We start from the raw sequence: 25,561 nt of genomic DNA, 5'->3' as shown, positions 1-25,561 counted from the left end.
GCCCTGCGACTGGAGAGATTAATAACAACAAAAGAAAGTGGGGAAATGGAGTAATGCCCATCATACCATGTGGTATTATGCAGATGAACTTAGTGCATGCCTGGGCAGCTTCTCTCACTGAGGGCTTGAATGAGGAGGATTAGTACCAGATGTTCATTGGGACGCAGCCGCCAGCCAATAAGGAGGAGGGTCGTTTGGTCTGTGGGAGGGGACAAGTCTCCAGCGTGTAAGCTGCTCAAATTTTATTCTAACAGGTAGTTTAAAAACCAAACAGGTCAACAACGGCAAGGCAGAGGAGATCTGCGGAGGACATCTCTTCAGTCGTGTCGCGTCTCTGGATAATGCGCGCCGCGCCATGCTGAGCAGGAAGGGCTCCTGTGCGGGGATGATGATGGGCGCTGCGCCCGCAGTGGACCGCGGCAGGGTCGGCGAGAGGCTGCAGGCTGCCCTGGCCGGGCTGCAGGAGCTGCATCTGCTCCGGGACAGACAGGGCGAGATGGTGAGCTGGGCGCTCCGAGTGGACCGGGAGGAGCCGGTCACGGCTGTGCGCGCGGAGCCGCCGGACAGCCCGAAGAAGATGGGAGAGGAGGAGCAGCGGCTGGAGGCGACCCTGTCCGCCCTGAAGCAACAGCTGGTAGGATACTGTTCCAAATGATATATGGCAAAAGAAAGACAGAAATGCATCTCTCAGATCTGCACATTGTGTTTACTTCTAATGTACTATTGGTTTGATAAAAGTTATGCGCAGTTTTCTCGCATTTTCATGTATATAAGAACATTTTATTTCTCCTTGGAAAAGACCCCCGTTTGATTGTTGCCGTCAGCTGATGCTCATGTGCATTCCGCTTTCAATTATTACCAGACACACTTTTTTCTCTCTCTCAGCTGGGGGTAGGAAGTAGGATCGGTGTCATAAATCAAGGTTCACTGCAGGGCCCAGAAGAGGTTTAGTTGTGTGCGTGCGCGCACTGAGTGCATGCGGACTGCAGGAAGGCAAACCTCAATCATTAACTGCTAATGTCAGGAAATAAATAAAAAAGAAGGTGAATTTTTTTTCTTTTTTTTTTTTGCTGTGAATGGGAGTCAGTGAGGATCCATTTCCTCCGAGGCCCCTGAGTGTCAGAGACAGCTGGCTCTGTGAAGTTTTCCATGACAGTCTTTTTCCACGGAGACTGCTGTTATAATCATTTGGAGGAAGCACAGGGATTAAGGTGCTAGTCCTTACAGTTGCGCAGAACTGGAGAAAAGCATCAAAGGGAACATTGTGAAGTGCTCAAATAACATGAGGTTTGCATTTTATTGCCGTGCATCCGAAATAGAGTTGCTGCAAATTACCAAGCCAACTCGTATCATATTAAAAAGAAAAAAAAACCCAACAACTTTAAAAGAGTCCTTCTTATCAAAACTTAAATACAAACCATGTGGTCCTATGTGTGTGAGTGTGCAGGGGCTGTAGGGTTAATTAAGTGGAGCATCATGCATGTAATGAAATCCAGATTTTATTTTTGGAACCACTGTAACAGTAAAGATCCTGCTCATGCTGCGAAACTAGCAATCCTTCATCCCCACCCCCAAGCCTTGCTCTTGTAGTAGTTTACACAATGGCCAGGCCTTCGCTGTGGGGGAGAAATGAGTTACCCACCACTTATTCCTCCTTGCTCCCCCATGTCCTGCTGGGGTTAATCATCAGCCACAGCTGAGTTCCTTTTGTTTCTGTGATGGCTGTACATTAGAGCTTCTTTTATCTATACAACAGGCCTCGTTAATGTATATTCTCATTTTTGAAGGACGTTTCTCTAGTACGCTTGCATCTGTGCACCAGCCCAATGTGTGTGTTGTTTCACATCTGCATAAATGGGTTGTTTTTTGGAGTAACATGCAACTTTTCAACGCCCTTTTTTCTGAGAATGTTTATAAAGAATGAAGTTTTTATTGCTTGTTTTGCAGTCTCGCCTTCGGAAACAGGATGTAGGCTTGAAGACCCACTTGCAGCAGCTGGACCAGCAGATCAGTGAGCTGAAGCTGGATGTGAACAAAGCCTCCACAGAGCAGCTGGAGAGTGACAGCAGGCCAAGTTCAGGTGTGTGGGTGCACATGTGACCACAAAAACCCACTATAGTTGTTTACCTTCATCGTAATTGTTGCCACATGCACTCAGCTGTTGATTGGACACCACTTCACATGAAAATTTTCCTCCTTTCATCAGGTTTCTATGAACTCAGTGATGGCGGATCTTGTTCCCTGTCCAACTCCTGCACCTCAGTGTACAGTGAGTGCTTGTCCTCCTCTCAGACGAGCCTCCTTCTGGTTCCCACGAGTCCTGCTAATTGTCACATTAGCCCATCACTGCAAGTTGATGGAAGCCGTCGGCGTTCTGCTGATGAGAGCAGCTCCCATCCCAACCCTCCACGGGGCGCAGGCTTCCATCTGGGCAGCAGCAGGATCAGAGCAAGCGCTACAGGCGCCGAGCAGGCACGACCAAGACCTGTGTCAACAGGTAATCGCATCTCATTCTTTGGCCACAGACTCTCGTGTAGTGATAGGAACCACCAACAGCTATTGTTACTAGGCAACTCAACATATATTTTGCTTCATAATGACATGTAATCTTTCAGTAGGTTCATGATTTGAAAACTGAATGACTGTTTTTGTGCTTATCAGGTGATCTTGACAGGATGATGGCTCAAGGGCTGGGCTGCTACAAATCTGTGGATGCAAAGAAACCTCCAGTGTGCCCGAGCCTGAAAAGCTCGGTAATGGACCCCAAGTTCCAACGTAATCTGGAGTCACGCAGTGGGAGTGAAGTGTATCATTATCCCAGCCCACTGCACGCTGTTGCACTCCAGAGCCCCATCTTTTACCATGGAGGAGAAACAGGCACACCAGAACATCCAGAGGGGCGGCAAGGACCTCCCACACACTGCTATGACTCTCTCCAGAGGACACAGAATGGCTTTGAGTCAAGAACCTTGGGTTACATCGACAAGATCCTCCAGCGCAGCATGAGCAAACTCCAGAGTGACACAGATACAGAGACTTTGGATGCACACAGCAACTACTGCCGAGAGTCCTCTGAAGACGTAACAATGTTTTCTGATGTGCCTCAGAAAAAAGTATCTACATCAAGGCCCCTTCCAGCTCAGACCACAAGCATCAACCCTCATGTAAGTGACCAGAAAAGACACTGCATGATTTACTCCAGCCAGGAGTCAGCTGTTAACTCAAACCACAAACAGCCGCAGAAAGCCCCAGAGGTTTCTTACCGCTACTCCTACCCTGCTGCCATGAAAGAGTATACCTCGGATGAGGTGACCTACTCGTCCTTAAAGAAGAATGATAAACCAAAATCAGGGCACTCCAACATAGAAAGGAACTGGTCTGAGAAAAGACGTGCTGCTGATCCAGAGTCAAGACCAAATGATAGAAACGGTCATAGACAAAGAGCAGCAATGGTTCACAGCTCCAGTACCGAGGAAAACCAATGCTATGAAGCTCACAGTGGGCATGCAGCTTCACCTGAGTTTGTTCATGCCAAGTTTGTTCCTGCTGGATCTCAGAAGGTTAAGGTTCGACAGGCAGACCGCAAAACCAAAGCTGTCAAACTGAAGCGGAAGAGTAGCGACAAGCCACGAGCAATGAGACAGCACCACAGCTACTCCTCTGGGGAAAGGACTAGAGAGACCAATGCCAAGGGGGAGCCAAGAAGATCAGGGAAGGGAAAACTCAATCACAAATTACCCACTGGACACACAGAGGAACACCGACATGGTTCAGGCACAGACTGCTGCCCCCATAGTCCAGGACTTGCGTGCACCCACAAGGGCCAACTGAAGCCTTATCCCCTACCTGTTGCTGCCAAATCCAGCAGAACTCGCAGGATGCAGAATGTGGAGTATGAGCAGTCTGTGGAGCAAAGGAGAAGGAGGCACATGAGCATGAAATGGCAACCAGATGTTGATATGTTTCAGGCCTCTTGTGGTCAGTGTCAGCGGTCAAAAGAACCCCAAGCTCGGGCTCAGGGGAGCATGCAGATGGTCCGCAGTGTGAGCGCCAAGCCAGGTCAGTGGGTTGGTCCTGCACGTCCCTTCCACTCCTCCATCTCCTCCAATTCCTTCTTCCAAAGTCTCAATGCCAGATACCCTCCAGCACCTTTCCAGGTGTCCAGCCGCTACCCGCCCCGGTGCGAGTCCGAGTACTCAGCTGAATGCGCCTCACTTTTTCACTCCACAATTGCTGAGAGTAGCGAGGGAGAGATGAGCGATAACACCACCAATCGCTTTGGAGATAGTGAGTCGAGCCAGAGCTTCCAGTCCCTCTCTGACTCTGACAGCAGCCTGTCGCTGGATGATGACGGGGACCAGGTGGACAGCCCCGAGGAGGAGGGAGGCCTGGTTTGGGCTGACGCTGCAATGGGGCCCACCGCCGCCGGACGACCCCTCAGGCAGCTCCCAGCCCGGCCCGAGCCAGCAGCCTGCCGCATCAAAGCTTCCCGAGCCTTGAAGAAGAAGATCCGGCGGTTCCAGCCGGCCTCCCTGAAGGTCATGACCCTGGTGTAGAAAAGTTCCCCCAAGCAGATGGAAAAATCTGCAAAATAAACACATCTGTGGGAACTGCTTTTACCTCTTGGACTCTTAAAGCAAACAGGACTGACTGATTTGTTAAAACTGAACAAACATAAACCAAAACTGTTAAAAAAAAAAAAAAAAAAGTTCATTATTTTAAAGCATGTATAACAAAATTATCACATTTAATCTTGATTTGAAAACAAATAGTACTTTTGTGTGCTGTAATCAAATTTCTTTGTTGCATGTGGCTGCATTAGACAATTTCAAGGACATTTCTGCAATGAAAGTATCTGTACTTAAAAAAAAAACAATCTTTACAGTTTAATGGAAAATAACTTTACCATTCTGTTTTAAATTTTCTTAATGTTTATAATTTTTTCATCATGTTTCTCTTGTTAGAATAAACTCATATTTAATTAAAATTTTAACAGTTTCCTCTGATTTTTCTTGCATTTTCCTCACGTATTCCAGATATCATTCTCCAGCATCATCTATGATATATTTCTCTCTACTTCAATGTAAGTCCCATGAATCTCCTTGTTATTTCAGTGACTCCCTTTTAGACGTGTTGGGGAGAAAAGAATTCTTGATTTTTAATCCTCACAAATGTCCCACTGTTACTGACCAGTTTAGCATAGATAGTTTCAACAGCTCCTTATCTCATTTCCTGACTCTTCCCAGCTGTTGGTTTAATAAGCTGCAGCCTCAGCAATCAAACCAGGCAGGCATGTTTAATTAGAGGGTGTAACTTATCTGGCTTGTTCATTTAAACTCAAGTAAACACTTGCACTTGTAAACACGCAGTCAGTCGAGCAGACATTAAGATGATGGCAGCAGAAGTTGGGGTTTGTGAGGAGAGCCACAGTTTTAAATAGAACAGTTAGTGTGTATGGCAAGGGGCGCGCAGGATTTAGAGGGAATGACAGATGATAAGAAGCTCCTCATTTCTGAGCTGTCATGAGAAGCTTAGTCAGTGGGCAGCTGCACAGAGTTGCCCAATAATCTCATTTACAAAATCTGCCTTGGTATCTTTCCATTAAAATTCTTTCAAAAGGCGGGGTGAAAAAAAGGACACCCGTGAAGGTAAGCAGCCCAAACATCAGCCCTCTCCATTTCGGTCATATGTAATAATGTTTTCTCTCATCACGCAGCCACCGTGACCTTAAAGTTCCCGACTAAGAAGCTTACGGGGCCGATAAACATTTTCAGCATTTCATCAAATTTTGCTTTGAAGTCCTGCTTCCCGCAGGGATCCCGTCACTATGGAGACCATTATTTTAAGACTCATGAATCATTTATTTAGTCAAACTCTCGCACCCGAAAAGTAAGAACTCTTCACAATTGGTTTTAACAAAAGAGGAGGCTTTTTTTTTTCCCAATAAAAAGTGTTCTCAAAAGAACATATGTTAATTCAGAAGCTTTCACTCCTCTTTTCTTTAAACACAAGGCAGGTTGAAAGGGCAAAAAACCCTCCAGAACATCAATCGACATCAATTTAAGTTTTAAAACTAGCTACAATTGAAGCGGCTTATTAGAGCTGGTACATCCAGCTGACCCCTGTCCTCTCCGTCAGACAGACAGCAAGTCTTTGGTGGGATTAGTGCCGTTGTTGTCGACCCAGCTCAGAGGGAGCGTGATGGCCACTGGACCCGTCTTTGATGTTGCCGATAGAGGGGCTGCGTCGGCTTGACCTTGTGTGCCTGCTGACCTTTCCAGTTGTAGAGCTGGCTCATCTCTGAGGGAGCATCTTCTCATAATAGAGAGGTCAGGGGCCTCGTTGTACACTTGCCTTCCTTGTTTTTTGTGTGAGTGTGTTACTCTGTGTTTAACAAGCCTGTCAATTGCTTTCTTTTGACCCCGGCTTTGGCTCTTTTATGAGGAGGTGAAGCCACCTGCCGACTGCAAGCCCTCATTCTGCCATATGATATTCAAATAAATAGCCTGGATCTATTTGTACCGCCACAACGCTGTATAATTGGATGTTGGATAAAGCTTGGGAGTAAAACCTTGGGGACCTGAAATGCAGGTGTACAGATGCTCACTCACAAATAGGATTCACTCATAATTTTTCTGTTTGTTTTGTTGTTTGAAATTGAGAGCAGATTACAGCCACGATGCTTTATAGAAAAATGTCCCAGCGGATGGGTTTCCTACTGAAGGACTAGCGGTGCCGTGTGGGATTTCATTAAGCAGGCTACACTCAGACTTTGACATCATTTATATACACAGCACATGGGAGATGATCACGTTTAATGAAGATAATGTTTTATGAACCCACAACTGCAACTTGAATATTTTAATCACTACATACTGAGAGATAGGTGAGTGTGTACTTTGGATGTTTTTTACTTTTTAGAAAACCACAGTTCCAGTTTATATCAACTGATGAAAGCACTGAGGGAACTGAAAGAACAACAGATTACACTTCCTCACATGGGTTTTCTAAACCAGTTTGCAGCATGCTGGTCAGTGTCTAGTCAGGTATAAATAGGTTTAAATGTTAATCTACCCTCAGTACTAGTACAGGTAAAGAGTGAGCTAAAGCAGGGGATGCAGGGACACTGATCAGCTTTAGTCAGTGATCTTATTACATACAGAGTCGCTGTATTTTGTCCTCTGCTTTCTTGTATTTTGTCGGACTGACTCATTCCAACATAATGGCAATCATTAACAAAAACTGGTGTTTTGTAAGAAATCTGAACTTTTGACATCGTTCTCAAGCTGTAACAGTTTTGTGATACATTGATATCCGTACAACGAGAAAAACGTTGCAAACAATCGTAAGTGCGAGCAGAAAAAGGAGCTAGAACAACAAAGGGTGTGCCGTGGCGAGACACTAATTAAACTTTGACTTGGTTCACATCGGGTGACGGAGGAAGGAGGGGCTCTCAGCTCACGTGTGCATGAGGTAATCCCAAAACCCAACAAGCACCCGGCCCTTCCCAGTCTGTCTCCAATGCTCAAAACACATAATACCCCATCGAGTTGTCTCTGCGTTATCTCTAGAACATTCCTCTCAACATGCCTCCCAGAGCATGTTTTACTCATTTTCACTGCTCATCTTTGAGTCCTCTTGTACTTTACTGACTAAGAATATTTTACCTTGTAGTTTTAAATATTTCTCTGCATGTTGCTGAGATGGTGTTGCCTCCCTGGTGGGAGAAAGCTCTGAGCTTCTGATATAAGATGTGGATTTACTATGTTGACAAGTCTGAGCTCAGAAACTCATTACCTCCCCGATGAGAGGAGCTCTTCGCTTCAACCCAAAATGCAACCCTGAAAGCGCGGGGGGGACGTCATGCTTTTCCATCGTGCTGCAAGAGAGATTAACTTTAGTCTTAAGATGTTTAAATATCAGCACCAAATCTGATTTGCTCATAAAAACATATAGAGTTACAGCGAGACTTAGTCGAGGGCAGATGTTGCAACTCAGAGTCGCAGGTTTTTGCTGAAACGACAACATTTTTTGCAAGCCACAATTTCAGCTCTGACATAAGGTTACAGAATAAATAGCAATTAAACCCCAGCCACAATTACATAACCTTTTGGATGTTGTGTAAATTTTTAAAGATTTCAAAATTGAAAAATGTGCATGATTCAGTTAGTTACTGATGGAAAGCGGGTGTTTCTTCAAATGCAGTTATTATTTTAGTGTGTCAGCTGTATCAACCCTCTATAATACAACATTTTGTACATGGGGAAAGCATGACAAAAGTTATTCAAACGTGATTTTTGCAAAGAAGCATCTAATCACAACCTACAATGACTACAACATAATTTCAGTCATCTAAAAGATTTCTTTGTTCAAGAAAACGAGGTTAACAGACTTGCCAATTAGCTCCAGATTGTTGGCCTAGCATCACTTTCTAAAACAAGGTGATCCATTGAGTCATTCTAATACGGGGGCTTACAAATAATTTGAAAAAGTGTCTAAGTGATGCGTTATAACTGCAGTCGAAGGCCGAGCAAAATAAAAAGCAGTTTCATACATGGTACAGTTTTGTTCTGCATTAGTTTTGAATGTCTCAGTATGTCCTGTCTGGTAATGGTGACTGTAATGTGAATCCCTGAACACACAAAATATGCAATATATACAAACAGTTTCATTTTTGAGTCCAGTCAAGAAAGTACATGGATGTCCATGTCTCTTTAAAATGTCAACATTGGGAACTAATCATCTTTTTTTAGTGGGAGTCCAAAGGTTTGTGAGAATACGATTTTTCAAAGATGACTAAAAGCACAAGCTTAATACAGGGAAGAAAAAAAAATAAGTATCCACCTTGAAAATGAGAACAAATCAATTGTGCATACATCAAGCACAGTAATTTCTATTTGTGGTCATGCAAACAGCTCTATCTGATCTGTGGGCCTGCTGTGGGATTCAGTCTGTTCTCAGCTGAAGAAGAATGGATGGAGCAGAATGTCTGCACTTGTAGATGTAACAGTAAATAAGAAGATGGTAAAAGCTCAAAACAACTCACAGCAAACCTACGGACAAAGCTGTAATTACATCAATCTCAGATATTGCAGCGTTTGTTTATTTGTTTGTTTTTTAACAATCTTTGAGTGATGATGGGCTTTGACGGTCTTTAACCATGAAGCCATGTTGCTCTGTTTCGTTAAGTATATATATTTTGAAATGCGTTTCAAGAGTAAAGCTTCCCAGATCAAAACCTTGTACTTATTTCAACATGACAAAATATGCAAAAATGGTTCAGCATTAACAGAGCCTAAGCCATGTGTATCAAGGCAAAAATTTCATCAATGCATCTTCAGGAAACTTTTTGATCATTGAATTCCATCTTGGCTGAGGCTAGGCCAAAACAAGACAGTAACTTGGTTGCATTTTGACTGAACATGGTACACTTTGTTTGAATGGGTGAATGGTTGTAGATGCAGTGCTTCCTGTATGTAGCAGCGATGGTTACGGCGAGGTTGTGTTGAGGTTGTGCTTTACTGTTTTCCACAACTTCATTAGATGCAGACACAGATGAGGAAGAAAATACTTTGGGGAACAAAACCTTACCCTTAATTGGTTGTAAACTGAAGTGTTGCAGAGTGACTAAGCTGCAAAGTTAATTAAGTTTACACGGTGGTGTGATAGCCTCCAGTGAAAACACTGAGATTCACCCTGAGCCTCCGCGGCCCTGATCCTGGGGGATGGGCTCCGTAGCGTGTGTGGTGCCTTTTGTCCCGTTGCTTACTGTACATCTGAATGGGGCTGGACCGGAATGTCCAAGCTCATGAATGTCAATTGTCTTGAGGGCCCGAGTTAAGAAGCAGGCTCCTCCGCGTGTACAGAAGTGGACAATAGAGATAAAGAATGGAGAGACGAGGCGATAGAAAGTCGAAGAAACCAACAGGAAGAGATGGGAAGCTGAGGATGAGTGTGAAAGATCCAAAGCGCTCGAGACAGACCATGAAGCCAGATAAAATGGAAGAAAACGCTCAGGGAGACATATGATGTTGGACTCCTGCGAGGTTAAGCTGAACCCTTCCTCAAGCACCACCTGCTCCTCTTTAAGCACATCCTGTCATTTAATACCTAATCCCTTCATTCACTCCGGTGTGTTTACTAACCATTGTCTCAATTCCCTTCAAGCTGTGGTCAAGAGGTGGTTCAAAAGTTCGCAGTGTGTGGAGAGCACGCACTCGGGGTAACAGAGGGCATTGTGAGTGCATTCGCCCCCGGCCAAGCAATTGTGTAGGTCATGGAGGGAGACTGTGCAAGAGAAGGAGTCTTGGGGTTCTTGCTTTTGAAGCCAAACATCAGTTAGTTTTTTCGGCACGAACAAGCCAGAGCTGGACTGATAATTGCGCGGACTTGCAGTGCACCGTAATCCTCTCTGAGATTCAATAGGTCTGAAGATACATCAATAACAAATACAAAGATGTTTGAGAGAGCAAACTGCTCGTTATTAACATCAGCGTCATATAATAACAACACATTGTAAAATAACAATATTTTGGAGGAATAAAGATTACAGCTGCATAAGAACAATTTATACCATGTGATTATTGTTAGGTCTTAGCAATGACTTAGCAAATTATATAATCATAATGTGGGTTAAATAAAAGTGGGCTCAAAAACTGAAATAGTATGACAACTAAGCAGAAGAACTTGTCAGATTTTCATCTTTCTGTCTTTACAAAACTGATTTTTAAAGTTGTTTTGTTTTTGGTCAATCTGAGAAATTGTGATTAACTACATAATTAAATATTGTTGAACAGTGACAAATGCATTTAGTACTTGTTTAGTTTTTAAAGTAGCTTCAGTTGTTTTGTTTAGGTTTTTCTTAATAAAACTGCATTCAATTAAAGTACAATTGCAGTAGGTAACAGTAGGTGTACTTGGGTGCAAATTTCAATAACCTTTCAACAGCTGCGAATTATGTGAACGGAGGAAGATGTTACAGACATTCCAGCTGATTTTTTTTTTTTTCAAACAAAAGACATTGTGGAAAATCACCTGATACACATACGAGACCATATCACTCAAAGCCACGAATGCCACAATAACACTAGAAGAACGATCTCTACGCCACTGTTAACACTCGCCATAGTCATGTATATCGGATGATCTGATTGCAAGTGGCCAGCTCTGAGTACGTCCATTCGCATTCTGAATACGTTCCTACATGTGTCGCAAGTGATCACTTGGGAAAAAAGCCTTTCCCCATTTCAATTAATGCAAATAAAGATGCACATCATTTCCATTTACAAAGACTTCTGCAATTCAGTCTCCTTGTTCATCCTTTAACAAGGAAGAGTGTCTGCGCAGGACTCCAGTGCAGACTAAAGCTCCAGGAGAGGTTATATTGACCTGTAATGTTGTTAACATGTGTACTTTTGGTGGATAGGAGCACTGCATGGTGAAAACAAAACAAGGGGTCAAACAAAGCTGCAGACAAACGAGCTTTCTCAACCAAAAACACCACGGCCACGTGATCACACAAACGAGTGAGATCCGAAAAAATGAGACAAGTAATCCAGTAATCCTTAAAATGTGCTCTTATTTGGCTCAGACATGCTTCTGCTACTTGAAGCTCAAAGTTTATTTTTTAAAAAACAAACTAGCTGACGCTTAGAACAAGCTTTCGTGCTTCGGTAGTCAGAAATAATTGCTCCACAATCCCCCTTGTAGATTTCTGGGACACGACACTAGGTGTGCAGTTTTCAAAAGAAGTCATGAGCTCATGAGGAAAAACAGCCCAGCGAGTGTATTCGTGAAGACGTTTCAGGTAAACAATGCTGCTTCCCCTTTTATCAGTCCCAGTGTCTCTGTGAGGATGTCCTGGCAGTTTTATGAGCAGGATGTCCTGTGTCAGCTCAGAGGTCTGCCTCTCTTTTGTCAAGCCCGAGGCTCTAAAACTGCTAAATTGAACCTCCCCGGCCCCACATATCCTCAGAGAGCTCTAAGTTGCTTCATCTTGCAGTTTCTGGCCTCTGTGGGGTTTGTCAACTGGGCTTCATCAACAAAAACACCAGTTCTCAATATGAACAAAAAGCAAGGCTCGACCCTTGTGAAGTGGCGTGTGAGAGCTCTGAAGAAGGACATCAAAAGAGGGGCGAGAGTGACAGCTGGTCCTCCTCTTGGTCTGGCCCCCTGATAAGATCAGAGTGACAGGAGAACATGGTACCCAACAGGTAACCCCCCTCCCACCCCAGCAGCCTCCTCGCTGCTCCATATGGCTATTATCAAGACCCTCGCCTGTCTGCATGTCACTCTTCTTCAAGTTTTCAGTCTTTTCTTGCTCCAGGCCTGCTGAACAGCAGACATCTGTAACATGTAGCTTCTTTTACAAGTATGCATTCATTCCCTATTGCAGAGAGCTCCACAGGCATCTAATCTCTGTTCTCCAGCTATCTCGGTTATCACCCCTCACTATTTGTCTGCCCTTCACGTGTGACTGGTCTCCCCCCTGCAAGACGCCATAAAGCAGTTGGGAGTGTTCTGAATGACCACTTGAAAGCTGCGGCTTCCTACAGCTCCAAACCTAATGCCCTTTAGTCCAACACCTATAAAGATCTTCTAGACGTTGGGCAAAGGCTCCCTCTTGTCTCCTCGCAGCTAATGTGCCGCGGTTAAAGGTGGGTGCAGCTGGCATGTTTTGAGCGGTCAATGTTCTGTTAATTTTATGAGCACTAAACTGTTTGGTAAACTCAAAAGTTATACGACCCCCTCACGCTCTTTGCACGTTTCCAGGATGTTCCTCCTTATTCTTAATTGCTCCTTTGTGAAGAGGAAAAACATGATCAGTGTGGACATGATGACAAATTAAAAAGTAAGGGGGGAAAAAAAACGCACACACATTATTTTTTTTTCCAGAGCATGGGAGGTCATCCAATTAAATTTGATTCAGCTGGGGGAAACTGCTCGTTATGTGGGAAACTGCCACATTTCCTTGGGGTCAGGAGCTTGCTGTTTCGTTTGTTTGCCTTTGTCTCCCAGGTATAGTTAGTGGTTAGCATGCGCACCCCCATAAGAGACAGGTCCCAGCTCGCAGGTGGAACGGATCCAACTCTAAGAAATGGTGGGAGAGAATAAGCACACCCCAACTCAGTCTCTGTTCTTTGTGTCCTGTTGTTTTGCAATAGTCTCTATTTCAGCTTTTTGTTCTTTTTTTTTTTTTTTTTTTGTCTCAAGGCAAAACACAAACACACAGAAAACTGTGGAGCAGACAAATGTAATTTCAGCTGGCTCCACTAACACGTTGCAGGACACCCTGAGGTCTTGTCTCCGAGTTGGTTTGGACACGGCGGCCCCTCTCTCATCGCTGGGGTCAGGGGTCGTGCAGAGAACCGGCTGATCCTCTGTGTGGTATCAAGTCACTGCACCTATGGGAAACACAGTGATGACAGACAGGTTCCAACAGTTTTCACCGCTACATCAACCAACAATACAAAAAATACACAAGGTTTACAATGTGTACTTGACTGAAAACAGAAAGGACGTGCATGGATGTGCCCACAAACCTTGAAGTATTAACCATTTAAAGGGAACTTACTACAGTATGAGGAGAATAGTTTCATGTTCATGGCTGCAGCTCGCATATTCAGGGCTGCTGCTTACCCCATGGTCCTAAAAATATCACACCGTTTATAAAGTGGTTAAACAGAGATTCCACACTTACATGATTTATTGTCAGGAAGCATTCGAGCAACAAAGACATATTCTCACAAAAACATTTTTCCTTATATTCTGTACATAGTCTGTGCATGAAAGTCCTCCTTTCACTTTTGTGACTTTTTGAAAGTGAACAGATAGAAACTGCTCTTATATAAAGTGCAATACCAACAAAATGATGCTTATATTTGTCATTTATAGCTTGAAAATAAAAAAGACCTACATGTGTCTTAGGATTTCTGAGCAGGGTATAAGTCATAGAGTGTATAAGTTATTTAAAGAATTAATAAAATACTACTTTGCATATTTTTAAGTCAGACAAACAAAAGGGCAAAACACATGCAAGAAAGTCAAAATTTTAACAACATTTAGAAAGTCTACCAAGGCTTTAAGTAATTTAATGTATGCTACAATTATAAAATAACGTTTTTCATGATTCATTTTCCATTTTCAGTATAGAAGAAATGTGAGAGAAAAAGAAAGTTACAAAATGATCACTGTCCTATATAAATAAAGATTTTTTTTTCCCCATAAAACGATTAGTGCAAATACATTCATATGAGACAAGAAAGTTGTAGCTATTGCTTTTAAAGGTTAAAGAAGATGAAAACATTTTAAACGATTAATATTTTTGGTGTTTTGTGCAGATCTTTTCACCTTTGGATCAGTGCAGTAGCTCCAGTCTTTAAAACATTGACACAAAGCTCCCGCTCATGATTTACCTGCTTCAACTTTTCGTACCAGGACATTAGAGAAAGATCTGCTGATAGGAAATTAGCTTTATCAGGGAAAGTCTGAGTAAATAGGTTAAAATGACATTAATTAGGTTGATGTGAAATGTGTGAACAAGTGTGTTTTCACAGTGGTTGTTCAAAGTAACATATGGTGAGGCTTCCTTTATCGCTGCTGGCTGTTAGCACCACAGCTTCCTGGCATAAATATGTTAAAAGGGTGGCAACTGAACTTCCCTTTATGGCTCTTAAGATAAACATTAGCACCTGACAGTGAATGTGCTTCCAGATAAACCAAGATTAGTCTTTTTGATTTATGCCTTGGTGGCAAAGATGAAGGGACTTCAGAAGAAAGCCTATCGCGAGCGGGTGGTGGCTAATGTTTCGTGATCTAAACAGCAGAAAAGTGGATAAATCTTGTGGATCTGGACCGCAGCTCCATGAACGTCCCCCCACAGGCCTGGATGATGACATGTGGATGATATGTTTATATGGGGTGTGTGTACTGAGGCAGTAAATCACCACAGGGCTGCAGTGTAAGGAAGGATGACAGCCTATGGGGCCCCATGTGTTTTTAGAGAGCAGGGGGCTAGTTTGGGGGTAAACTCTGTCACTCAGAAAGAGGCTGACCTGGCAGGTTTGACCCCAGAGGTCCTTTGAACAGGACAACCCAGGGTGACACTCTGGGCCAGTTTGTTGGGGGATTTGCACATGAAGAACGGAGGATTTAAACCGTCTCAAAGGAGGACTGCACCCGAAATCCCTCATCCTTTCTGTGTTTCCCATTAAAATAAAAGCAGCTGAGCTTCACATCTTTCAAAACTCCCATTGGAGGGTGAATTATGACTGTATTTTTCACTTGTAGCTCAGCGAGGTCAAGTTTTAACATCAAAGAATCCCTCACACGCTATCTTACTTCAGTTAACCATATGCTCAGCTTCCAATTATAGACCCTGACTATCTGCGTGGCTCACAAAGAGGAGGGTAACTGATAAAACTGCAGCTACAGGACAGGTTTATTCACAGAAAATGTACAGCATGTGTTTGCTAAAAGCAGTAAAAAAAAAAAAAAAAACATTGAAAGACCCTTGCCAACACTGTGTCAGTGCAAAGTACAGTGACCGAATATACGTTAGAGCGTTTCAAACATGTGAAGTAAACACAGAGTAATTCATTCTCAGATAAAGAGCTGAATTCAAACAAAACAGGTTAGCTGTTCTCGAGTGCAAAGCCAGCGAGAAATTCAGCTTCAAAACAACAATTACATTACCTTTTCTATGGGAACCTGGCACAAAGAGGTCTCAGTTTGGATTATGGAGTCACGCTATCTCAAGGCGCCACTCGACAAATGCCGTAATCATTTAATAGATGAGGTAAAAGATGACAGAAAGGGTGACACACACATCCTCAGAGGCTCCTGTCAGACTGCTCTCCAGCAGCCGTCTGACCTCGCTCGCGATAAATTGACAGCGCCACACTCATGGCTCCCTAGCAGATCTATTCTATTGATTAAAGTTGGGTGTGCTTCAGTTGGATCAATGACCATCCCTTTTCACTGCTTTTTACAATCTCCACCAAACTCATATCCTCCGTCGGTGAGATCGATGATAGCAAAGACATCCTGTGCAGGAGTGGGTGTACAGATTTGGATTTCCTCCTCTCCAGACAGGAAGGCTATTAAAGCCCAAAGGGGAATAGAGGGAAAGAAAGGAAGGAGAAGGATGAAGTAAAGGCAGTATGGAGGAGAGAAAGTCTGGCTTTGATGCTGACTCTGTGTCTGTATCTGGTGTCCAGCTGACCTGTGCTTACAGAGCAGATTAGCTTTGGCAGTTGCTTCGGTGGAGAGGGGGAGAGAGAAGGGTCTAATCTAAAACTGTCCAGAGATCTGGAGCCATGCAACATACAGGCCTGAGTGGGTATAGGCTGTGTTTAAAACTAAAGGAGAAACTCATCTGGCCTCATCACCGGGCTGCAGCACACAGATTCATGGAGCAGATTAGAGTGTTTACATTAAATTGAGATTTTTATCCTGACATTCCTGTGGAATTAGGTGTGCCAGAGCCAAGAACGGATTCCTGTCTCAAACAAGCGATGTGTGCCTGCAGTGAGAGGCTTCTTATTTTGCTGGTGTGACAGACAGCACATAAGCCAAAGCTGCACGCCCTTGCACAGAAGGGCACGACTTGGGCATATCTCAGTGTGTATCCACCTAACAAACACCCCAGCTCACCAGGAGATCCACTGTGTGTTGTCATGGCAGTCCTCCAAACACAGTAGGGATGTATTTAGGGGCTTTGTACTTCCTGTGTTTACCAAGCGTCTTGGGCAATCCTGCAGTGAGGCACAGGAGGTTGGTCTCCACAACAGGCCACAGTGAAGTCTAGTCGCCCTCTATAGAGCAAGAACACAGCCAGAGAAGGGAAGCTAATCTGAGGTGACAATACTTTGCTATAGTGCTGAGCTGTTATGTCACTCTTCCGTCATGTGGGTCGAATGCTAATGGCAGACATCCGCCCATCTCTTACCCTTACTTCTCACCACTACTTATCGCACCCATCACATCAGTGCAGAGCCGCACACAACATTTGACACATTCTGACGCGTAGGACAGGATATCTGTGCTTCATAAGTGGATTTGGCCACCAGGAAACCAGGCTGCTTTTATAGAAGGATCTAAGTAAGGGTAAGAGGACAGCGACCCGTTTTAGCCTGACATCAGCGAATATAGCCTCCTGCAATCTGGGTTGAAAGTCTAAGTAGCTTTTCCAGGTGTGACATCAAATCACCTCAACATCTTTTCTCCTCACTGCACGCATACGCAGCAGTAATGGACTGCTGTAAATCCTGTGCAACAACTGAGTCTGCCGGAGAGGCGGCAGCAGGGGAATAGCCGCCATCAATCACCTGTTGTAAACATCTGATCAATTAAGAAGTGACATGAGCCGGTGTTTAGCATAATGAAAGGGCAAGTCTGCTGCCCCGATGATGAAAAGATCTTTACCGTCCAGGCTTAGCACACGCAGCTGTCAATATGACAGCGCTGCAAGGGTTCAGTAGAAAAGATAATGTTGTCACAATGTTGAAAAGTTTTTATTTCTCTTTAAAAATCAATAGACGACTAATGTGTAGCTATTTCACGGTGAGATATTTGCATTGCATTAATGTGTAATTTTGCAGGAAACCGTTGGTGTATTGGTGCATTAACAACTGAAAACACTTGTGCAATTAGTGTTATATTTACAATTACTGACGTTAAAAGCCCTTTTTCCTTTTTGTACCAACTCGGCTCGACTCGCCTCAAATTGTGGAAATCTCACCAATTCTTGAGCATTTCTATTGCAATCATGAGTAGAATAATAAAACCTTCAAATGCATAATGAAAGTGAAGTCTGTTTCGAATTGTAATGTATCACAAAAACTAAACCATGGGAGAAAAACGGAGGCGTGCTCACTCGAGAGAAAGAGAAAGAAACAACGGTCAGCTGACTACTACACATTCCCAGCGCTGTGCCATTTCTTCATAGCGAATCTGACATTGCGGCCCCCCTGCAGTGTCCCATCCTTCATCCCTGGATGAAACTTGTCCCTAATGAGAGGCTTAGAATCTGAGCCATTGCTTCATCACTGTCCAGGGCCTGTCTTTTCCATCATGTTGTGCCGCCTTTCTGCGCTTGGCTTCTTTTCTGCTTTAGTGTTCAAAGTGCGCTGAAAAGCGAGAGCTGTGAGAATTCAAGAGGAGGCTAAACTCCTGTCTCACTGGTGTGCGCAGATAAACGGATTCACCACGGAGCTCAAAATGAAGTCAGCGAGAAACCCATCAGCCCTGCACGCTGATAATCTTGGAAATTGGGGTGGTTTTATTTTCAGAAGTGCCTCGTCATGAGTTCTGATGCATCTAGCGTGATGCCACGAAAGCCTTATTAACTCTATTGGCCTCTGGCCAAAGTATAATACTACAGAAGTGCTTTTTATTCCTGATTTGAGTGGATTTTATGACTAAATACAAGCAGGAAAAGGTGAATGAATAAATATACTGTAGTGCAATATCTTTTAAAATGTCATGAAAGGTTTTTCGTGGTTTCTGAAAAGAGACTTTCCAAACTGGTCCAGTGTTCAGCTGGTTATAACTCTCCTTTTGAGGTCTGTTTCTGAACCGCCGCTGCATTTTTTAAAATTTTTTGAGCAAATCCCTTGCTTTGTTTTCCAAGTCAGCCTTAAGGCTGCTACATGCTGCGATTTTAATAATCTTATAAGTTCACAGCTAGCTACACCGTACGACATGGATCTAATGAAGTTTGGGCACAACATGTAGTTTGCTGTGTGTGCAGACTGAACGATGTTGTGTGTTGACTGCAAGATATAAATACAAGCTGAATCGCAGCCTACAGTGTACATGAGTTGGCATTATTGTGTAAGAATAAAAGGTAATAGGCGTGCGCCATCCTTCCACAAAAAAGACTCGCAAACCATGAACAGATCCCTTGCCCTTGTTGCATTTATGTTCTTGGAGAGAAAAATCCAATTAAGGAGGAGGAGAATGTGGACAGGGTTGTGGTTCGGAAAGAGAGGCCAGCTTGGGCTGCCAAAGTTTCCAGGAGACTGAGAGGTAAGTACTGGTGTTGAGCTGATCAGTGCATAATTTCATCGCAGCAGCACTCACAATCTAGGACCACGAGAACGGCGATGTAGAACCAAAGATTTGGAGCCAAGACCTAACATCTCTCCTCGATTCTCTCACGATTGTTACCTTTCATCTGGAATGGCAGAATACCACACAGTGTGTAACGGCCTTCAGAGCTTTTACACATCAGTCACTTTTCCAAAGTATTGCAAGGTGGAGTCCCACTCACATATATGTTGTAACCCTTGCGAAATGAAATTTTGAAATCAAATCAAAATCAAGCTTTCCAAGGCTTTTTGATCTTGGTTCATCTCCACCACATTTCCAATGAAGTCTGTGTTTAATCAAATAAGTTACAGTTTTACCCTCCTCTGGTTTATTTTGATTTAATCTGGTGCAAGAGTTCATGATTGGATGAAAGGGAAATAAAATCATCCTGAAACAATGCGTTACCCTGACCCCCCTCAAATTTTTCCTGCTCCCTTGCTCTGTGGTGGCCCTTCAGGGGAGTCCCGCCCCACACTTTGAAAACCACTGACTCAGACATTGTGGTGCTCAACCGTTTGTGAAGCTCCTTCTAAGAAGAAAGTTGAGGATTGACCACAAATTATTGATGCAGCCATGAATCTGTTTTCTAACCAACATAACAAATCATTTAAGTTCCAGACAGCCTCTTCACTGCGAAACCTTCACAATTTGAACTTTGCAAAATTGCACAGCCACCCTCCTGCTTGTTGTCCCCCTAAACTAATTACAGGGTGAGCAGTGTAATTAACCTGCTCTATTCTAATGTTAATGCTAAGATAACAGGTTCACAATTCTAGTTATCAACATGTAATTACATCCATTATGCTGTCAAAACATTGAAAAGGAGCAAACCGGCAAAAAGAAAAGTTTCTTGCTGCATAAAGTCTGTGGGTTCGATTCAACACAGCCGCTGTGAGCGGAGAGTGGCAAAACGAGTTCCTCTTTACACACAAACACAACATGTCTGAATGAGCTTTGGTGTGAGGGTTCCACCTCATGGTGTGAGGTGCTTTTTCATCTAACACCCTTTCACCAAATGTCAATTGGCAAATAAGCCCAGGTCTACCCCCAAAGAAGGCCCTGATTAGTCCCATTCTCTTTATAGAGGGCGGCAGGCAAGAAGATGCTAAACACAGACAAATAAAGAATTATAGACCTTAAATTGTTACCACCTCACACAATTCTAATCGTTTTAAATCCTCTGAACACACAGATGCAGAGAGCACCAGAATACACACGACAAGCCCGGGACTGCTCTGTGTGACAGTCATCTTATTTATGGTTCTCCTTTTCCCACAAAAAAAAAAAACTGACTTTGAAAGCTTGAAAGGTTATCATCCAGCGATCACAATAAGAAAGGAGACAACAAGCTGAGGAAGTATGCTAACATGTCATCTGCACTTCAAAAGGTGCTCATCTCCGACAAGCTAAAGGCACAATGCAGCAGATGAGCATCTCAGCAAGACCCCAGTAAGTGGAAAACATTCCTTTTATGGCTTTTTAACTTTCGCTGCTGCAGGCTTTTTTTCTACCACTCTGAAGTGGCTGTTGTTCCGGTGTGGCCATCAACAATGACTTGGGTGTGTATGTAGCGTGTCTGCAGCGCCACGCTTCCCTGATTCTTGTTTTGCTATCCGAACAGGCCTGAACGACACACCCCATGTCACTAATGCAATCCCAGAGAAGACAGGAGAGTGGATCAGTCACAGACATGAGAAAACCAAGACATCCTGTATGCTTGACTGCGATCAGGCAGATCAGTACAAACAAAAGCCATATAGCGTCTGTCATTCATGACAGATGACTCAAAAATGCTTTCTGTGCATGAGGTGAAAAGTTGAGATGCAAAGTTGCACAATCACATTATGACAATGATCTTAAACTTTTTTTTGTATCGCAGGAAAGAACATGCATCCACAGATTCTTCATGGACAAAGCAATAGCAACAAGTGCTTGCCGCTTCCAGCATGACCTCGGGCTTTAACTCAGCTTCTTGACATGCAATGACCCAATTACGTCCAGTCACCACGCTCACATTGGACAGCCAGTCACTGGGTTCAACCCCACAGGTGTCCAGAGTGCAAGCTCAGACACATCAAAAGCCATCATTTATAGCCGTTTTTATGGTCTGCTTAGTTCGCCCGTTGGTTTTACGGAGAGATGTCTCTCTCAGTACAGGATGATGTATTTCTTCCACATATCTTTTGCACGTCCAGCTGCAGAGTCACCTCAATCATCAATCTTTGCTAATCTTATGAAATGTTTAGGAATCACACAATTAGAAATGCTTGCATTCATTGCCCCAATGAATTCTGCAATACCAATTCTGCACAAATTCCTGGTTTTTGAAATGTTTGTGAACAACAGCAGGAAAATAAGGGAGGAAAAGTAGCAATTCTAAGTGTATCTTAAGCATTTGGGTAACTATTTCCCACTCTAAGACAGAAGAACTCATTTTGTGTGTTTCACCACATTTAATTGCAGAAACTGCTGTCGGCGTGTTGGAAGCATAATTGTGCTCTTCAGTTAAGTGGAAGTACGGATATTTGCGTGCAGAAAAACAAATAAAAACAGAAATACTGATTAACTTTTTAATTTACCCATAACTGCTGCCTTCAACTGAAAGTATAAAAATAAAAACTATCCTCATGTCTCTGGTTGCTTGGTTTAATTATGTTGGTTGTATTTATTATCAATGGTGGAAATTCCACATCAGTGTTGACGGTGAGAAAACTCAGAAAGATTTATTGAGAGCATTTCTGTGTTGACCAAATAATGCAATATGAACAATGAAGGATAAAAAATGTTGGTTTCAATAAAGTTGTATGGAAACGTAAAACCCAAATCTTAAAAAAAGAGCTATTGTTGATTATTTTATTTTCCATTTAAATATTTTTTTTTAGGAAGAAATAATGCATGAGGGATTCATGTATGATCGTGGCTTTTTTTGACCGATGTTCACACCTTCAGATTCATATTATCTGATTTCTTCAACCAGACCAATTGTGTTTCCTACCACAATCAAAAAACAAAATAACAATGAAGATCTGGTAGTTTATGGGATCTAATTTGTCTCAGAGGTCTGAGTCATTCTGGCCGTCCTGCAGCTGCCCGTCTGGTCTAGCTGTCCAGTCTGAAGGGACTTCCCTCCCCCTGCTGCGTCCACCACTTGGGCTGTGTTCCTGGATGACTGCGAAGGAGTAATCAATGAGTCATGTGTCCTGATTACAACCAGCTCCCTATGGAGCATCTTCAAAGGGCTCCAGAGGAGATTGAGAGAGGAAGAAGCATTGCTCTCCATGGGGTAATTACAAGTTGGGGCTCCAAGGTTTCTACTCCTTTTCTATGGACAGTTGAGGCTTAAAGACAGGCCAGTTAACAATTCAGCCGGTCCTGTTAGCGCAGTGGGAGGCTATTCCAACCACTGATCACCAACTGGTTGTGCGATGCAGACCAAAATTATACAAATCCATCCTTGCGGGCAACCCAAAAAAACATATGCTGTAGACCAGTGTTGACTAGGTGAGAGTAACAAATGAGAAACAAACACTAGTGAGGACAAAAGACACAAACAGGGTGACATTCAGATTAGCTACAGCTGAGTACACGCCTGTCTATCCCAGGAAAACAAGCCAAGTGTTTGAGTGTTTATGAGTTAAAAGGGCCATAAAACTAGACAAACACACTTAAATGCTGTCTGGCTGCCTTCAGGCCTTCTGTTTTTCTCCACTACCCATACATGTGGGTTGTTCAAAATTATTCTCTCTCATACATCATTTACTTGAGATTGCAGATATCTAACTCCCAAGACTGAGTCTTAAGTTATGGCTCTTTGCTCTAGTTCATAGAGTTACAAGTCTGAACAGAGCCAGTAGCGAAATCTTCTTAACAAAAGATTTAATAATGGGTGTGTTAATTAAATAGATTTCCTTCTGAAGTGTTTTAGCTCTGCAAGCGCAGCAACTGAAAGCGAGGAGAGTTGTAATTAGTGTTATTGCAGTTTGATGTGCAGCTGCATAACGGAATCGAACATTGTGCATCTGTTTTCTGTTTAAATGTGATCCTTAATCACTGCGATTAGCGCTTAAAGTGATGACTACATAGAAAGTTAATCAGGAGAGGTAGCATGGAGACAGTGTGGCTGACAGTGCCTTTGGGTTAAGACTCCAGTAAACCCTGTCTGCACGGGAGCAAACACTGAGGGCTGATCACAGACAAAACAGTTATTAGCATTAGCTTCCTGTAATGAGAGAGAATAGGACTCTCTGTGTGTGTGTGTGTGTGTGTGTGTGTGTGTGTGTAGTCGAGACATCACATTATGATGTGAAATCAAATGCCATCCTATTATAAGTTAAAAAATGTAATGTGAAAATTAGTTTCAGGATCAGAAGTCTGGGAAGTGTATGAGACAGGATTGAGTGTGCTTGCGGTGTTTTGTGTGTCTGTCAGGAAATTCCCAAGCAGGTCTTAGAGGTCCTCTGAATAAAAACCTTTTTCTACTTTTAAGTGCCAACCTAAAGTTTTTGGACTTGTGCAATAATCATGAATTAGTGCTGACTGATGAGCACCATGTATATTCTACTTTACCTTTTTGATACAAGTATCATGTTAGACTGTAGCATGGACTGGGGGTTCTTTGGAGTGACTGCAAAATTATGGCAATCAAATGTTTCCAGCTGTGTCAACTGAACGAGAAAGCACATGGTAGAACACGAAGCTGCACGCAATTCTATTCACCCATTATCCAGCACTGCCTTCTTGTGGGCAAAGTCTTTATAGCACATAAAGTAGGCAACGGCGCCTCTCCTGCTTGGGTTGAAGCATTACAACCGATATCAACTTTTTTTTTCTTTTTTTTTTTTTTTTTTTTTTTGAGACGTGAACTCATTTTCCAGGTTATAATGATAAAAATACAAATGTTACAGAAAGCACACTGATCATGAAAATAAATGCATTTTTGTGCTGTATACTTAAAACTCAGTCAAAGTCTCACCTTTTTTCAAAACCAGAAATCATATTCTTTCACAATCAGTTACGTCGTTGTACATTTAGTGAGATGTTGATTTATTACTTTGTGATTTCATATAATTCAAATAATATTCAGGGCAAAATTATACATTTAGTCAATCCCAACAATAATTTGGATATTTCAAAAACCATTACCTACTTTGGGTTAGGATTATTTTTAATATGCAGAATTTGTCAAGGTGTTTGAAATTATCATAGGTTAGTTGATGATAAAGCTGAGGTTTCTGCCCAATTTCATAAGATTATTTAGTGAATTGTAATGCTAAAACAACAACAACAACAACAAAAACAACAACAACAACAACAACAACAACAACAACAATAATAATAATAATAATAATAATAATAATAATAATAATAATATCATCATAATTTAAAATCATTCACTGCATTTGATTTGGAAGCCATATTGTGCTCACAAAAATCCAGGGATTTCCAGCTTTCATTTCAGCATGAATCAAAAATGCACTGTTATCCTCACAGGTGAATTTATATCACCTCCTCTAAACTTTGAATGCACATGTCCAACTGTTCAGTGTTCCAGTGCTTTTTGCACAACTTTGCACAACTGTTTTCTAATAAGGAGCTCAACTGCAGGTGTTTGATCCATAAAGGGACCAATAGATTTCCTGGTTCAATTGAAACTGGTATCTAAACAGTCCTCCTCGTCATGCTGTTCATATTTTGACATCATGAGTCCAACATGACAACTGAGCAGCAGGATCTCGCCATTGAATGCTTCAGACAGGATGTTCTGATATGGAGTGTCACAGACAGTCATCAGCAGGTTGAGCAGAGACACAGAGAAACTGGAAAACTCACAGAAAGACCCAGAAGTCCTTTGGCCACATCCTACATGAATGACCGCTTCATTGTGAGCAGAGTCCTGCGGAACCAGATGTTGAACACCACTCAACTCCAGGCACACTTAAGTGAGGTGAGACGTCAGACCACTGGAAGTGAGATGTCAGAGGACTGGAAGCTTTAAAGCAGTGTGGTCTGCATGCTAGATGACCTGTGAGGGTACCTGAACACACCACCAGTAGCAGACAACATTGCCTTTGGGCCAGGGAGTATTTACAGTGGGCCTCAGTGCTGTTCTCTGATAAAAGTCTTTTCACACTGAGCAGAAAAGATGTTGGAAACATCAAGGAGAGCGCTGTACACCAGCTGCTGCTGTTGGCTTGATGGGCTTTTGGTGGTGGTGGTGGTGCAGTGTGGGCAGGTGTGTCCAGTCAAAACAGAATTGCCATACAATTTGTGAATGGCACAGTGATAAGCTCATACTACCCAACAAATATCAAAAGGACTGCAGGTCCTCAAGATTGCATCATGTGAGAACAGCTGCTGGAGAGTGGAGCACTTGACATGGAGTGACCTAAACTTTCTCCAGACCTGAAAAGTTCTGGGATCAGATGAATTACTGTGTAGAGATTATGTAGACCAGAACCTCAATGATCTG

At 42.9% G+C, this 25,561-nt stretch overlaps 1 protein-coding gene across 1 annotated transcript; it reads left to right on the top strand.

Annotated features, from left to right (window-relative positions):
• The first annotated feature begins 153 nt into the window (after positions 1–153).
• On the top strand, positions 154–4,950 carry dact2 (dishevelled-binding antagonist of beta-catenin 2). Its single transcript, XM_030107270.1, has 4 exons — positions 154–634; positions 1,948–2,080; positions 2,207–2,497; positions 2,662–4,950. Exons 1-4 carry the CDS (start codon positions 356–358, stop codon positions 4,554–4,556), a joined length of 2,598 nt encoding a protein of 865 aa, XP_029963130.1. The 5' UTR covers positions 154–355; the 3' UTR covers positions 4,557–4,950.
• The last annotated feature ends 20,611 nt before the right edge of the window (positions 4,951–25,561 follow it).

This window comes from Salarias fasciatus, chromosome 13, assembly GCF_902148845.1.
Source record: "Salarias fasciatus chromosome 13, fSalaFa1.1, whole genome shotgun sequence".
Classification (NCBI taxonomy): domain Eukaryota; kingdom Metazoa; phylum Chordata; class Actinopteri; order Blenniiformes; family Blenniidae; genus Salarias; species Salarias fasciatus.
Note: the sequence above shows the minus strand (reverse complement) of the source record. Positions and strands in the feature narration are given on the sequence as shown.